This window comes from Mus musculus, chromosome X (genome assembly GCF_000001635.26).
Source record: "Mus musculus strain C57BL/6J chromosome X, GRCm38.p6 C57BL/6J".
Taxonomy (NCBI): Eukaryota; Metazoa; Chordata; class Mammalia; order Rodentia; family Muridae; genus Mus; species Mus musculus.
This window is the reverse complement of record NC_000086.7, coordinates 64,140,390-64,156,665: the sequence shown is the minus strand read 5'-3', so window position 1 is coordinate 64,156,665 and position 16,276 is coordinate 64,140,390. Positions and strand designations below refer to the sequence as shown.

The window sequence follows — 16,276 nt, the reverse complement described above, 5'->3', positions numbered from 1 at the left end:
AATCCACTCAGATGTTTCAAATACTGGTTTTGGATTCTCCTTTAGCCAAAATGGCTAAGAAGGAGGGTGATGAGACTGAGACAGTGATAGATGAATTGCTACCATCCTACAAGGAATATAGCAGCTCCATTAGACAAGAGCATGTCTGTATTCTGTATTCACTAACCTACATGGAAGAGTCCACAACTGCACTGGATGTAGATATGAAGGAAACTTCAGATTCTATGGCTTAAGAAATAAGATGTTGTATAGAAGAGAATATTATATGATAGTGAAACTTCCTTGCAGGGAGAATAGCTAATGGTGAATTGATTGTACTGATGATTCTAAAACAGAACATACAGACTGTCTTGTCCACATTACTGAGGTAAGGGCATGGTGGTATCATTCAAGGCAAGAATTCCAAACGCTGACACCATTGCATACTCTAGCAAGATTTTGCTGAAAGGACCCGGATATAGCTGTCTCTTGTGAGACTGTGCAAGGGCCTAGCAAACACAGAAGTGGATGCTCACAGTCAGCTATTGAATGGACCACAGGGCCCCCAATGGAGGAACTAGAGAAAGCACCCAAGGAAATAAAGGGAACTGCAACCCTATAGGTGGAACAACAATATGAACTAAGCAGTACCCCGGAGCTCTTGTCTCTAGCTGCATATGTATCAAAAGATGGCCTAGTCGGCCATCACTGCAAAGAGAGGCCCATTGGACTTGAAAACTTTATATGTCCCAGTACAGGGGAACACCAGGGCCAAAAAGGGGGAGTGGGTGGGTAGGGGAGTGTGGGGGTGGGTATGGGGGACTTTTGGTATAGCATTGGAAATGTAAATGAGCTAAATACCTAATTAAAAATGGAAAAAAAAGAATGCCTCACTATTGTGCTGACACCTACAAAGTATATCCACCCAATATACCATGAGTTGGGAAAAGTCAATGATCATTTAAATGAGGTTTCCTTATCTGAGCCTGAAATGCTAGTACAAGGATGTTTTCCTGTGCTGTCTTTATATGTAGAAAGTATTAAATCCCAAACCATGACTGAACAGAGATTCTATGTTCAAGATACCTGGCAATGGAGGGGTGAGGTTTAAAAAAAAATAAAAGTCACAGTCCTTTTCAACTTTTAACCAGACTATATTCCTACATTGTCACACATATCAGGAACCAATTACAATGAGAGAAATGGAGTATACTAAGCCCTAGTAGGCAAAATATAAACAAAACATTAAATACCACATTCTATACTCGCCCACAAAACACCTAAATATGTAATATTGATTTTGAGCAAATGTTTCCAGAAGAGTCTCTTTAGAATGAAAGAATATCCTATCAAGTTCTTTTGTGGTGGGGTGACAAAAACCTAACAATGGGTTTTTTTTCTCTCCTTTTGATCTGTACAATTGCAGGTATTTCTCATTGCAAACTCCCTCAGGCTATCACATGGCATTGCACACTTTTTGTATTAGGCACAATAATAAGGGATTACACTCCTTAACCTAAGCCATTTCAGAGGGGAAATATTAAAACACTGGATATGGATATATACAAACTGTCTTACTCCTCACACTGCCTGATAGCAAGCACCCATTTTGTATGAAGATGGAAACTACTTTACTTTCAATGTTTTTTGTTTGTTTGTTGTTTTGTTTGTTGTTTTGTTTTTGGTTTGGTTTTGGTTTAGTTTATCAAGAAAGGGTTTCTCTGTTTAGCTCTGGCTGTCCTGGTACTCACTCTGTAGACAAGGCTGGCCTCGAACTCAGAAATCTGCCTGCCTCTGCCTCCCAAGTGCTGGGATTAAAGGGGTGTGCCACCACTACCTGACTCAACTTTCAATGTTTTAATTGGTTCTGACATGGTCTATTTGATATCTCATACCTGTGTATATTCTACTCTTTTTTTTCCAGACTGGTACTGTCACCATTAGCTGTAAACAAGAGGACTTCTCCCCAAATAAAACTCAGAAGTAGGCATACCAATGCCCAAATAGGTATAGGTAGTAATCACTGAATACCTGAAGTTCACTAAGAAAAGATGCCCTATACCCCTTTTCTCATTAGTGTCCATCATGTGTCTACTTTGTTCAAACCTGACCTCCAAGATAGCATCACCTACATGACATGTTACGCGTTCCCTCATGCTCCTGGAAATCCGGACCCTGCCTAAGGTACCACCTCCCACAGCCCCCACAAGAGAAGCATGGTCAGTAGCCATGTAGGCAATGGCCCAAGCTTCTGACTTTCAGGCTAAATGCCTCCCCAGTTACCTAGCAACAGTGAAGACCATAAAAGGGGCTATTAGGCCCCCACCTCATTCTCTTACTCCTTTGTTCCATTACATCTCACTTCTCTCTCCTCATCCCTTCCTCTTTGTATTCTCCTCTACTCTCCTCTCTCTCTCTTTTTCTCTCTAACCTCCCCCCTCTTCTACCTTCTCTCTTTCCCCCTGCATTTCTATAATAAAGCTCTTAAACCATAGAGAGCCTCTGCTCCATCCATAGCCACTGCATGCTCTCTCACCAGTGTTGGGAACTCCTTCCCTAATCCCTCTCTCCTACAACCCTGGGGCTTTAGCAAGGTAGCTCCGGGGTCCCTTGTAGGATGTTGCCCCTTTTCTACCCCCTGTTGCGTGGGGTCAGCCTTAGATGCTCATCTGGGACCAAGTGGAAAAGTATCAGGCAGCTCTGCCTGTGTCCACCTGCCCAGAGCATAGGAATTCTGGTCAGATGTTAGGCCCCTTTTCCTCCCCCACTTCTCCCCGGGCCTCCCTGCCACCCACCCCTCTTTATTTTGTTCCCAACAGGGGTTCCATAGGCCCTTGGTAGTATTCCCATGAAGATGAGTATAAGGCTCCAGTCTTTTCTTCTCTCCTATGTCTTCTGCCTCATGTTTTAAGCAATTGATTTTACCATTTTCATGCACCATTACAGGGTTACAAGCAGAGGCTAAAAGAAGTAGGTTGAGTCATTTTTTGAAAAAAAATCTATAGAATGAGAAATCAAGTCAAGCCAATTCTTTTTTTTTTTTTCAGATGATTTTTTTTTAGGTATTTTCTTCATTTATATGTCCAATGCTATCCCAAAAGTACCCAATACCCTCCCCTCACTCCCCTACCCACCCACTCCCACTTCTTGGCCCTGATGCTCACAGTCATCTATAGGATGGAACACAGGGCCCCCAATGGAGGACCTAGAGGAAGTACCCAAGGAGCTAAAGGGGTCTGCAACCCTATAGGTGGAACAACAATATGAACTAACCAGTACCCACAGAGCTCCTGTCTCTAGATGCATATGCATCAGAAGATGGCCTAGTCGGCCATCATTGGGAAGAGAGGCCCATTGGTCTTGCAAACTTTATATGCCCCAGTACAAGGGAACATCAGGGTCAAGCCGATTCTTTATCATCTTCAAGTAATTGCCTCAATATTTTCTTGAAAACTAGTATATCTTGGTAGCCCCATTTGCATTGATAGTATCATACTGATACATCAGGGTATCATATTGCAATAAACTTTGCTACTATTTTTCTTTACTTTTCCCTTTTGAGATATTCAAATTCTAAGTGAAATGGGACCAGTTCTGCGACCTACTTGAGAACTATGGGGTAAGACATCTCTCTTCTCCATTCCATCCCCCATGCATTTAAAAGATTGATTTTGATTTTTTTTTCCTTTGGTCCAGAAACATTTGCACATTCACAACAAAGCCATCCTCATACCTCTTTACATAGTAGAATCTTCAGCACACGCTCTGGGTATACTTTCCCAACTAAAGCACTGAAAACAGTGCAGCTCACAGTACTTTCACCATATAAACAACTCCTCCCCTTACTTTGTAAAACCTGTGTATGAAAGCTACACTTTGAAGCTTGAATATGAACACACTGGACTGATGTGTAACAAGGTTATTTTCCACTCAGACATTTGACATACTGAGGCTGTGATTTCAGTTGGGAAGCCAAATTTTGAGGAGTTCTAGATGGATATCCTATAGAGAATCACATGAAGAGAACCAGATGGGACAGAAATACTGCACAGAAGTAGCCAAAAAGTTAATTGTCTTCAATGTTTGTTAGACTGTGTTATAAGAGGGATATAAGATGAAGCTCATTTTCAGCATGATTTAACATGATGTACATTAACTTTACAAATTTTGAGAAAGACATCCAAACTACTAGATAATAATGAGGATGAATATATAGCACCATGTTCCAAGGAACAATACAATAAGGGTTGCCCTAGGAAAGGTTTGAAGGTATCCCCCTTCTTTTCATGTGTGTAATGAAAACTTAACATGGGGAGATGAGAAGGTCAGTTAGAGCTATATAGTTCAGTGTTCACTGACCACGACAGCACCTTGTCTTCCTCCATACTTTCCCCCAGCCTACCACACCCATGAATGTGTCAGCTATAAGCGTGTCTGTGATACCTAACCCAGCAGAGAGCACCATTGGCTGGAAACCTGATACTGCCTGGAGTCCCTTGGTTACCAAACAATCCTTAAGGGTGTGGCTTCCCATTATGCTGTAGTAGGTATATAAGGAGCAGGCAGGAGACCTCCTGGTCATTACTGCCAGGGGTAACACTGCTTACAGAAAGCTGTATAGTAGGGGAAGCTAGTGTAACTAAAGATCACCAGAAAGATGGAAGAACAGCCTACACAAAGCAATACCTTGGAAAAGAATGAAGGAGAAGGGCCTGTTCAGCGTCAGAACAAGCGAGATGAGAAGGTTAGATGATCCAAAGCTTCTCCTCCTTTCCCATATTTCCCTGACTCATGGGTTTCTTGTTATAAAACCTTTCCTGAGTGTTACTGTTTTTTTTTTTTTTTTTTTTTTTTTTATAAAGCTTTCCTTGCCATCTACTGTACATCTGACCCCAAACTTAACGTTCTCCTGCCTTTTCTTGTTTCTTGAGCAGAAGGAGAAGATAATCAGGAGAGTGAAAGAAGTCCTCGCTCAGAGCCCGAACAAGGACAAGAATGCAACGGTGGTGATCGTTATTTGCTATAGGGGCAAGAAGAAAAGAAACCCTAGTCAGCTGGAAAAGAATGAAGGGACTCAGGACCATTCTAGCAGTCCAAATAACACCCAGTGACTGGCAGCAATAGCAGACCTAAGCAGCTCTGCACCATCTCCAGCAGGCTGCAGAGTCCTATAAGGAACAGGTCAGGCAGCAGCTCTGCAACATCTCCAGCAGGCTGCAGAACCCTAAAAGGAACAGGTCAGGTCTGATCAATAAAGTAAGAACAAGATTTAGCAGGGGAAACTCTTTGTAAGAAAGTTCCTTGATAATTAAAAATGAAAAAAGCAAACAGTAATAAAAACTAAGGAAGGAGAGAAAACAGAAGAGCAATAGGAAGAAAGGGCATGCAAGGATAGGAAAATTGTAAGGGAGGCAAGGATAGGAAAATTTGTAGGGGAGCTAGGGGATTAAGGAAGAAGGGGGAAAATAGAGATGAGGAGAGAAATCTAGAAAAAGAAAAAGGAGTAAAGAATCAAGGATAAATGCATAAAGAGCAAAAGAGGAAGTGGGAAGAAAGCAAAAAAACAGGTTAAGGTAGCTGTTTAAAGAGGAAAGGGAAGCAGAAGGGGTGGAGCCAGGAAAAAGGGATAAGGGAAGAGGTAGAGAGAAGAGACTTAAAAATGAATGAGAAAGGAGGGGGAAATTATAATTGAGTGAACAGAGAGACTAACAGGAAGGAACGGAGTAGTAGGAAAGAGATGGTGAAAGAGGAACTGGTAGGGGAAGGCTAGAAGAGCAGGAGAAGAAGTAGTGAGATTACAATGGAGGGAGAGGAAGGGGATGGGGAAAGGAGTGAGTAAAGGAAAGGGAGACTGGAGGTAAAGTGAGGGGGAGGGAAGGAGGAACAGAGAGGAAAGGGAGTGGAGAGTAGTGGATGGTAGAGGGAGAGGGAAGGGGAAGAGAGGAAGAAAAAATAACAATGGAGCAAGGGACAATGATGATGGGGAGAAGAGAAGAAATGGGGTAGAAGGAAGTAAAGGAGATGGGACAGGAAGGAAGTAGAATTAGTGTCAGAAAAGGGGAGGTGCAGTGTGATGGGAGGAGAGGAAGGGAAGTTATCCAGAGTTTGCTTTCTATTCTTGTAATCAAACCTGACCCAATGCAACTTGGGGGAGGAAAGGGGATTTATTTGCTTTACATTGTCTCAGCACAGTTCACCATGAAGGGACGCCAAAGTAGGAACTCAACGTGAAACTGAAGAAGATTCCAGGGAGGAAGGCTGCTTACTTCTCATCTATATTTCTTTTTTATTTACTTCTGTTTTTTTTTTCTTATTCGTGTTACATTCCACTCACTACCCCACTCCTCATCAGCCCCTTACACAATCCTTCCCTCAACACCCCTTGCCTTCTCCTCTGTGTGGGTAAAGGCCCTCCTGTGTATTCCTTCACCTTAGCACTTCAAGTCTTTTCGAGGTTAAGCACCTCCTCTCTCACTGAGACCTGACAAGACAACCCAGCTAAAACAAAGCAAAACAAAGCAAAGCAAAACAAAACAAAACAAAACAAAACAAAACAAAACAAAACAAAACAAAACAAAAACATATTCCATATACAGGTAACAACTTTTGGTATAGCTTCCATTCCTGTTGATCAGTACCCACATGAAGACCAAGGTACATATCTTGTGTGGGGAGGCCTAGGTCCAGTCCGTGTATGTTCTTTGGACAATCCAGGACCATCTGCTCAAGACTGGCACTTCTCTCAGTGGCCTTGGCCCTCCTTCATTTATCATTTATCATTAATCAAGAAAATTCCCTGTATACATACCCACAGGCTATATGAGAGACTGGTAAGGACAATTTGGGTCCCTCTTCCCAGATGACTCTTGATTGTATCAATTGACATAAAAACAAGCAGCACAAGAGGGGAGTGGGAGGGGACTGGGGCAAGGGGAATGGAGGAGGGGGCATGAGAAGGGAGGGTACAGAAAGGAGTAAGTAGGATAGATGGAAGAGCTGTAAGGGAAGGGGGAGGAGGGTAGAGTAAGGTAAGGAAGGGGTGAGTAGGGAAAAAGGGAGAGGCTAGAGGATGTTGGAGCTCAGAAGAGAGAAAAGGAGGGGAAAAAACTAAAGTTTGTGGGGCACAGGGGAGAAATGAAGGGGAGGTAAGGAAAAGAGAAGTTGGAGGAATGAAGAGGATGGAGGGAGTGGGATGGGGGAAAAGAAATAAAGAAAAGGTAAGTGGTGAAATAATTGTAGTGGGTACAGAAAAGGGGAAAGCAAGAAGAAGGAGAGGAGCTGGTGCAATGGAGAGAGAGAAGAAGGCAAGGGAGAGACAGAAAGGAAAGCTGAAGAACTGGGGGAGATGTTGGAGGAAAGACAGGAGGAAGAGGGGAGGAGAAAGGAGGGAAAATAACTGACAGAGTGGGGAAGGAAGAGACGGGAGGGGCAGAGGGAGTGGAGGGGGGAGAAAGCAAATTATGGATTTGAGTACTGTAGAGCACAAGTACCCACCAAATTGGATTTATGGTATGGTGCGATTGAAGAATATCACTTGGACTTTTCCAGGTTAACGATTAAAACAAAATCTGCTATAATCATTCCCATGTAAAACATTTTGTGAACATCAGATTATCTCCTTAAGAATGATCATTCCAGCTTGCAGTTTCTGAACACTATGGTAGTTGCCATGTTAGTTTCCTTTACACAGTTGTCATCATTTTGACTTTTTTCACATTTACAACATTTTTCTATTAACTTCCTTGCTGATACAAGTGGCTATTGTTCAGGATCTTATTCACCACTTGTATATTCAGTACATCATTTTACATAAATTCATGATTGTGGCTTAGAATAGTGATACTGACATCTGTTCTGTTTGATATACCTTTCTTTAAAAAATCAATCTCCATGCATCAGGGTTTAAGTGTAAATAGACTCTGATCCACAACAGTTTTGAGATAAATTAACACAAAAATTGTTGATTAGAGAAGACTGTCATTCTTTGGCCTTAGCGATATAAACCTATTATTAGAGAATAGGATAACCCAGTGGTTGATTGTGAGCACATGAATGGAACACAGAGTTTGAGTTAGTAGTAAATATAAAGTGAGAAATCTGTAAGCAACAGCAAGAAGTGACATTTTTATTCTGTTCTATGTTGCTCACACTATTTGCAGAGAACTGTTCCTTTTTCAATTGGGAGCATTTGGAACACATTCAGTAGTAATATGAGTGATTGTGGGACTTTAAACACTATCCTAGAGCAAATGGTAGAAAACAAATTGGTTGTAAGGAACTTGATGGGGCTGGGGAGGGGATGGTACCCTGAAATGAGATTATTTGAAAGGATTTTTATAAAGGAATGAGAGAGGAGGGGGAAAGCCACAAAATGTGTGACATCATATGTTTGGCATGAGAAAGGCAACAAGCATTAACCCTAAGTGATTTAGAGAATGGAGAGTTACTGGATTCTGGAAACCTATAGGGAAGTGTTTAGAAAATTGAGGAAACACTATGACTGAGATAAAAGATGGAACTAGTTCACAACTAACCTACAATAGAGGAGTTAGATAAGAAATCCTGGCTTTATTACCCTATTGAGAAATTCAAGTGTGTCCCCATGTCAGAACTGGGCCCATGAGTCTAACTGGTGATAGACAATGGCCATTGAACTCAGACAAAACAGAGGTACTGATATATCTTGTGTCAGCTCCATGATAAGAGAGCAGGTTTGACTGAGATGTGTTGAGTGCCATGTAGCAATATCACTACAAGGAAGACTACATCAAGAATGAAGGCCATCCCAACCACAGAAACTCCATCAGGCCATCGAGTTGGATGATTTCACCTGGAACACTTACAAAATGTTCAACAGCAACTTAAAGACATTTTGCTCTTTCCTGTGGGCATGAATGTCTCACTAGGCCTATCACTCCCTAAAACAAAATGTCTAGCACTAGCAACTGTATTTCTCCTGGCAAAACACATACTTCTGCTCTCTTTCATAAGCTTGCTTTCACTTAAAAAAAATGTTTGCAATGTAGGTACTATTGCAATGGCAAGGATGTATGGTTGCTTATCTGCTTTATAAAAATATTGACACTTGAACTTGTTCACCAACATGTGAGTATATACTATGTAATCTGACATAATAATACACAATTGATAAATATTTAAGAAATATATAGTCAAGAAAGCAAATCATACTACAAAATTAGAGAAAAGCATATTGATGAATGTTAGAGGTAATTCTAGTCCCTATTCTGACTGAAACAATTAGTGATTTGGAGCTAGTTACATTATGTTAAAGGTGACATATGGTTAGATAATTCTATAAAGCTAGATTTAGTTATTAATAATTTTGCTCTTAAACCCCAACTATTTAACATACCTATCTCAGTGCATAAATATTGTATATTATTCATAGAATTCAAACTGGGGCTTTTATCCAAAGGAAGATTCTAAATATAAGCAGTATATATACTTAACTACATTGTTATTTTCATCTTTAACATCTTAATTTTTAGCATACCACAGAAGAATTATTATTGTTTTTGTAAATCTCAAGTTCACATTTAAAGGAAAAATATTCCTTCCCATCAAAAAAGATTTACAAGCAATGAACTGCACTAATGATAATAATAGATAGCATTTTTAAGTAATTATGTTTAACATTTAATAAATATTATACAGTTTATAAGATCCATGAAATATAATCTGCTTAATCTACCTATAGATCCTAAAGTATTTTTTAGTAATTTTTAATATATTCTGACCATGGATTTCCTCTCTCTCTCTCTCTCTCTCTCTCCTCTGTACAATATAAAATAAACACCACAATATACATGCAAAAGACCAGTATCATAATCAGTGTTCTGTTGCTGTGAAGAGAAACTAGGACCAAAGTAACACTTACAAAAGCCCCCAATGGAGGAGCTAGAGAAAGTACCCAAGGAGCTGAAGGGATCTGCAACCCTATAGGTGGAACAACAATATGAACTAATCAGTACCCCCCAGAGCTCGTGTCTCTAGCTGCAAATGTTTCAGAAGATAGCCTAGTCGGCCATCAGTGGAAAGAGAGGCCCATTGGTCATGCAAACTTTATATGCCTCAGTACAGGGGAATGCCAGGGCCAAGAAGTGGGAGTGGTTGGGGTGGGGGAGTGGGTGGGGGAGTGTGTGGGGGACTTTTGGAATAGCATTGGAAATGTAAATGAAATAAATACCTAATAAAAAATAAATTGTGGGGAAAAAAAAACAAAAGAAAACCTTTATTCAGTGGCTTGCTTACAGGTTTCAGAGGGTTAGTCCACTATTATCAAGGCAGGAAGCATGGTGCTAGAGCAGTGGATAAGAGAGCTAAATCTTAGTCCTCAAGCAGATAAAGAGGGAGGGGAGATAAAGAGGGAAGGGGGACGGAGAGGGGGAGGAAAGAGGGAGATGGAGAGGGAGATGGAGAGGGAGATGGAGATGGAGAGGGAGACAGAGAGAGACAGAGATACAGATTGAGAAGAGAGAGGACAAGGAGGAGAGAGGGAGAGGTTGAAACTCTTCATCTTGGCAGGGAATGATTTTAAAACTTCAAAGCCCACTCACAGTGACACAGTTCCTACAACAGGGCAGCACATTCTAATCCTTTAAATAGTGCTACTCCCTGGTGACCAAACAATCATATCTATGAGTCTATAGGTGGCATTCTTATTCAAGCCACTATAACCAGTTTTAAAAAAAAAGTTGAAATCAAATAATATGAGAGAAAAAAGTATAGAAAAAGACGATTGAGTTTCATTTTTGTTGACCATGTACTGCTAGTCTTCCAGTCGATCTTTAAGTACAGTCAATGTATACAGTGGGACTCCTCTGGAGAAAATTAATTTTTCCTTTACAAATGGATGTCAGTTGAAGATAGCTTCTAGGTTTGGGATGTGAACTTTTACCTGTTTCCCCATCTCAGCCCTGAGAGTCAGCTTGGTTTAAACCCATACAGGCCTTGTGCATGCTGTCATAGTCTATGAGAGTTCATATATGTGTTAACCCTGTTGTTTCTTGAAAACACTATTTCTTTGGTGTTTTCTATCCCCTCTGGCTCTTATAATCTTTCTGACCCCTCTTCCACACAATTCCCTATGCACTTGGGGGAAAGGGTTTGATGAAGAGTTCTCATTCAATACTAAGTATTCTAAAAATCTCATAATGCTCTTCACATTGTACAGTTTTCAAGAGATAATTTCTCTTATGATGACTGATCCATGTACTGATTTATGGTATTAACAGATTGTCATTAGGAGTCATTTAATTTTTACATTCCTTTAGCCACACAACAGTTTTTTTTTTGTTTTGTTTTTTGTTTTTTTCTCTTAAGCCCATGGAATATATAGTCTCAGGTTCCTGGCTAGCAGAGCAGTGCCAGGTAGGGGATCTATCTCAGGAAGTAGGCCTTACATCCAGTTACAGAGTAGTTGTTTACTCCCACAATGTTTTTATTTTTTTCTCACTATTGCACAGGCATATCCATGGAAAGAGTTTACTATTGTAGATCACATGATTTGTAGCTGGATTGGTGGTTACATTTCTCATCTGGTAACAGAGAGAGGACCTTCAAGGACCAGAAACACTATTCAGTAGTAGTTAAGACTCTAGTTAGGTACAAGCTCAACATTTCTGTGGAGAACAACCATAGCCTTGGCAATAGTCTGAGTGTTTAGGAGTTTCCATGGAGCTCCTTTAGCCAATGTTCTACTAGATGGAACGCATTCCTGGCACTGTATGTTTCACCGGGTAATGAAAGATGTCTAATTGTTGAATTATCTTACCCATTAATTAATGACAACATTTATACATCTGTCATATGTGTGCATATTTTAGGGATGTTCGACTATATTTTTAGATGGCCCATCAAAAGGACATTAGTGTTAATATATTTAATTAATTAAGTTAATCCTCTATATTACTTTTCTTTTCTTCACATTTAATCCTGCTCCATGTTCAACCCAGCCCAATTCTCTCTAACTATTCTATTTTCCCTTCCACAGTCTGTTACTCTATACATAAACTCTGTGGTTTATAGGAGTTGTAGCATTCCTACTGAAGGTGTAAAAACTAACATCCACTTATAGGAAAAAAACAAGCAATATATTCTTTCCATTTTGGTCTAGTTAACTCAGTCAGAATACTTGTTTCTAGCTCCACTCATTTATCTGTTAATTTCATAATTTATTTTTGTTTTAATGAATAATATTCTATTGTGTAAATGTAGTAAAGTTTCATAATCTATTTATCTCTTGATAGGTATTAGCTGTTCCCAAGTTTTGACTATTAGTATTGTAGAAATGAGCTTGGATGAACAAGTGTCTTTGTAGTAGTCTGTAGAGACCTTTGGGTATATGTCCAAGATTGCTATAGCTGGAACTTCATCTAGATCTATTCCCAGTTTCCTGAAGGACTGCCACACTGATTTCAATATAAGCTATACATATAATCACTTCCATTAGCAACGAATAAGTGTCTCTCTTATAATATACTTTAGCCAGTATGAGCTACCATTTATGTTTTATTGTTCTTGGCCATTCAAACTTGTATAAACTGAAATTTCAACATAGCTTTGGTTTCCGTTTTTCTGAATGTTGAACATTGTTTTAAATATTTCTCTGCCTTTTGTATTTCATTTTTTGAGACTTACTGTATAATTCTATATCTTACTTTTCAGTTGAGTTTTTTACTTGACATAAAATATTTTCAGTTCTTTCTATATTGGGGGTATTAACTGTTTATTAGAAATATAGTTGATAACGATATTTGCCAATTCTGTAGCCTGCCACTTTGTCCAAATCACTGTGTCCTTTGTGAGGCAGAAGATTTTCAGTTTCATGAGGTCCCATTTATTAATTGTTGCTCAGTTCCTATACTATTGGTGTTGAGTTCAAAAAGTCTTTAACTGTGCCTGTGGGTTCAAGGTCTTTATCCACTTTCTTTTCTACCATATTCAGTATATCTGACCTAAGGTTGAAGGCTTTGATCCATTTGGAGTTGGTGCCTTGTGGTAAGTATGAATCTATTAGTATTTTAGATGTAGATATTCAGTTTGATAAGCATCATTTGTTGAAGTTGCTGTCTTTTTTATTACATATATTTGGGGATTTTGGTCAGAAATCAGGTGTCCATTGGGATGTATATTTAGGTCTAGGATTTTAACTCAATTCTATTGATCAATGTATCTTTTATGCCAATGTCATGATGTTTTTATTACTATAATTGTGTAGTATAATTTGAGATTGGGGATATTAATACCTCCAGCAGTTCGTTTATTATTCAGAATTGTTTAGGTATCCTAGATTTGTGTGGATGCGTGGGTGTGCATGTGTTTGTGTTTCAATATATATATATATATAAACATGAGTTAATTTTGTACCCTGAAGGTGTTTATTAGATGTAGAATTTTGAGGTCTTTTATGTGTAAAGTCATATAATATGCAAATAAGGAAACTTTGATTCCTTCCCTTCCAATTTGTATACTCGTGATTTCCTGTAGTTTTCCTTTTTTTTTAATTAGGTATTTTCCTCATTTACATTTCCCAATGCTATCCCAAAAGTCCCCCATACCCACCCCTCTACTCCTCTACCCACCCACTCCCCCTTTTTGGCCCTGGCGTTACCCTGTACTGTGACAGATAAAGTTTGCAAGTCCAATGGGCCTCTCTTTCCAGTGATGGCCTACTAGGCCATCTTTTGATACATATGTAGCTAGAGACAAGAGCTCCGGGGTACTTCATATTGTTGTTCCACCTATAGGGTTTCAGTTCCCTTTAGCTCCTTGTGTACTTTCTCTAGCTCCTCCATTGGGGGCCCTGTGATCCATCCAATAGCTGACTGTGAGCATCCACTTCACTGTTTGCTAGGCCCCGGCCTAGTCTCAGAAGAGACAGTTATATCTGGGTACTTTCAGCAAAATCTTGCTAGTGTATGCAATGGTGTCAGCATTTGGAAGCTGATTATGGGATGGATCCCCACATATGGCAATCACTAGATGGTCCATCCTTTTGTCACAGCTCCAAATTTTGCCTCTGTAACTCCTTCTATGGGTGTTTTGTTCCCAATTCTAAGAAGGGGCAAAGTGTCTACACTTTGGTCTTTGTTCTTCTTGAGTTTCATGCATTTAGAAAATTGTATCTTATATCTAGGGTATCCTAAATTTCTGGGTTAATATCCACTTATCAGTGAGTACATGTTGTGTGAGTTCCTTTATGATTGAGTTACCTCACTCAGGATGATGCCCTCCAGGTCCATCCATTTGCCTAGGAATTTCATAAATTCATTCTTTTTAATAGCTGAGTAGTACTCCGTTGTGTAAATGTACCATATTTTCTATACCATTCCTCTGTTGAGGGGCATCTGGGTTCTTTCCAGCTTCTGGCTATTATAAATAAGGCTGCTATGAACATAGTGGAGCATGTGTCCTTCTTATCGGTTGGGACATCTTCTGGATATATGCCCAGGAGAGGTATTGCTGTATCCTCCGGTAGTACTATGTCCAATTTTCTGAGGAACCGCCAGACTGATTTCCAGAGTGGTTGTACAAGCTTGCAAACCCACCAACAATGGAGGAGTGTTCCTCTTTCTCCACATCCTCACCAGCATCTGCTGTCACCTGAATTTTTGATCTTAGCCATTCTGACTGTTGTGAGATGGAATCTCAGGGTTGTTTTGATTTGCATTTCCCTGATGATTAAGGATGTTGAACATTTTTTTTCAGGTGTTTCTCTGCCATTCGGTATTCCTCAGGTGAGAATTCTTTGTTCAGTTCTGAGCCCCATTTTTTAATGGGGTTATTTGATTTTCTGAAGTCTACCTTCTTGAGTTCTTTATAAATGTTGGATATTAGTCCCCCACAAACCCACAAAATTTCAACTGTCACAACTAATCATTATTGACTTCTGGAATTTTGTTAAAAATTATAAGCAAATTAAACGTTGTGATGACAGAAGTTGCTACGCTTTAATGAAAAATTTCTGTGATATTTTAAAATGCAAGCTTCCTATAACCCACACTTCATTCTGCACAGCAGCCTGTATTTTACTCTTTGTGCATATTTCTGGTGTTAGGGAGAACAAAGAAAACTTTATTTTAATGGCATTTAGTAGTCGGAATTCATTTTGCACAGCAATCTCTAGAAAACCCTTCCAGAAGGCTTCTTTGTTTTGCTCGAGTTAAAACATGTACAGGGACCAAGGTTTTTCTTGTTGTTTGTTTGTTTTTTTAACCGGGTGGCTTTTCCTGAAAACATTGGAAGGGAAAATATTGAGAAGTGCCACAACAAACAAATACCCATACTTGAGAAAAACATAGATGAAGTATCTGTGAAGGAAGGCATTACAAGCAGGTGTATGTAAACTTGAGAATTAAGAAAAAGCCATAATCATGCTCGGTGTGAATTATCTTAGAAGGCACACAGTTTTCAGTCTGGTTGGAATTAGTCTCCAGGTAAATAGCAAGGAAAGCTAAAATTGTAAACACTTTGGTTGAGTGATGATTTGGGGTCACAATGCAAACCTTTTTTTTATATATATTTTCTTCCTTTTAAAAATCATTTTTCTTTCCAGGCACTTAAGATCAAGCCATCATTTGACTACTAAGAAAACAGAAAATAAGCTCAGTGGCCACATATTAAAGATTCCTATTTTAAAAGAACATAGTTTTAGAATTAAATAAATACTCAAAATAACAAAATATTAAAGACATGAAAATAAAATGCATAGAGGAAGTTTGATTTCTACAGTTGCAGCAAGATAGTTCAAAATATCTATCTTTAAGAAAAAATATGATACACAAAGAAGAAATATTAACAATAAAATATACATTAATTCAAACTTCCATTAAAGAAATATAAGTAGTATATTTATAGACATTCATTTTAAATTTACTATCTTAAATATACACAAGTTGTTTCACATAAAATATGCATAGAGAAGAAAACTGTTTCTGGTACTGGAACTTTCATTTAATAACCCATGTTTTCTAGGAGCAATATTGTTCTCTAATGTGAGGTTTGTCTGTTCAAACTCCTAAAATAATGAAATTAACTCACAATCTAGAATGATTTCATAAGGCTTCTTTATGGATCCTTGGTTTTGTTTAATCCACCCCTATTCATTTGTTTCTTGGTTCTGTCCTGCTTAAATTTTTAGCTCGCAGTATTGCCCATCTGTTCTTTTATATTGCAAGTGCTCCTTCTAACATTTTATTATTTGGACTGCAAGACCATAAGGTCCTAACTAGTTTAGCCCATCACATATATTTCATTGCCTCCTTCACCTCTAGCT

At 39.1% G+C, this 16,276-nt stretch overlaps 1 protein-coding gene across 1 annotated transcript; it reads left to right on the top strand.

Annotated features, from left to right (window-relative positions):
* The first annotated feature begins 4,467 nt into the window (after positions 1-4,467).
* Gm6760 (predicted gene 6760) lies at positions 4,468-5,261 on the top strand. Its single transcript, NM_001177377.1, has 2 exons — positions 4,468-4,723; positions 4,914-5,261. Exons 1-2 carry the CDS (start codon positions 4,637-4,639, stop codon positions 5,088-5,090), a joined length of 264 nt encoding a protein of 87 aa, NP_001170848.1. The 5' UTR covers positions 4,468-4,636; the 3' UTR covers positions 5,091-5,261.
* Positions 5,262-16,276: the final 11,015 nt, after the last annotated feature.

Bases quoted from the DNA above. Each gene is read 5' to 3' on its own strand.
- Gm6760 (NM_001177377.1), top strand. From the start codon at position 4,637: ATGGAAGAACAGCCTACACAAAGCAATACCTTGGAAAAGAATGAAGGA. The intron at 4,724-4,913 runs GTTAGATGATCC...TTTCTTGAGCAG, and splicing joins AGAACAAGCGAGATGAGAAG to AAGGAGAAGATAATCAGGAG.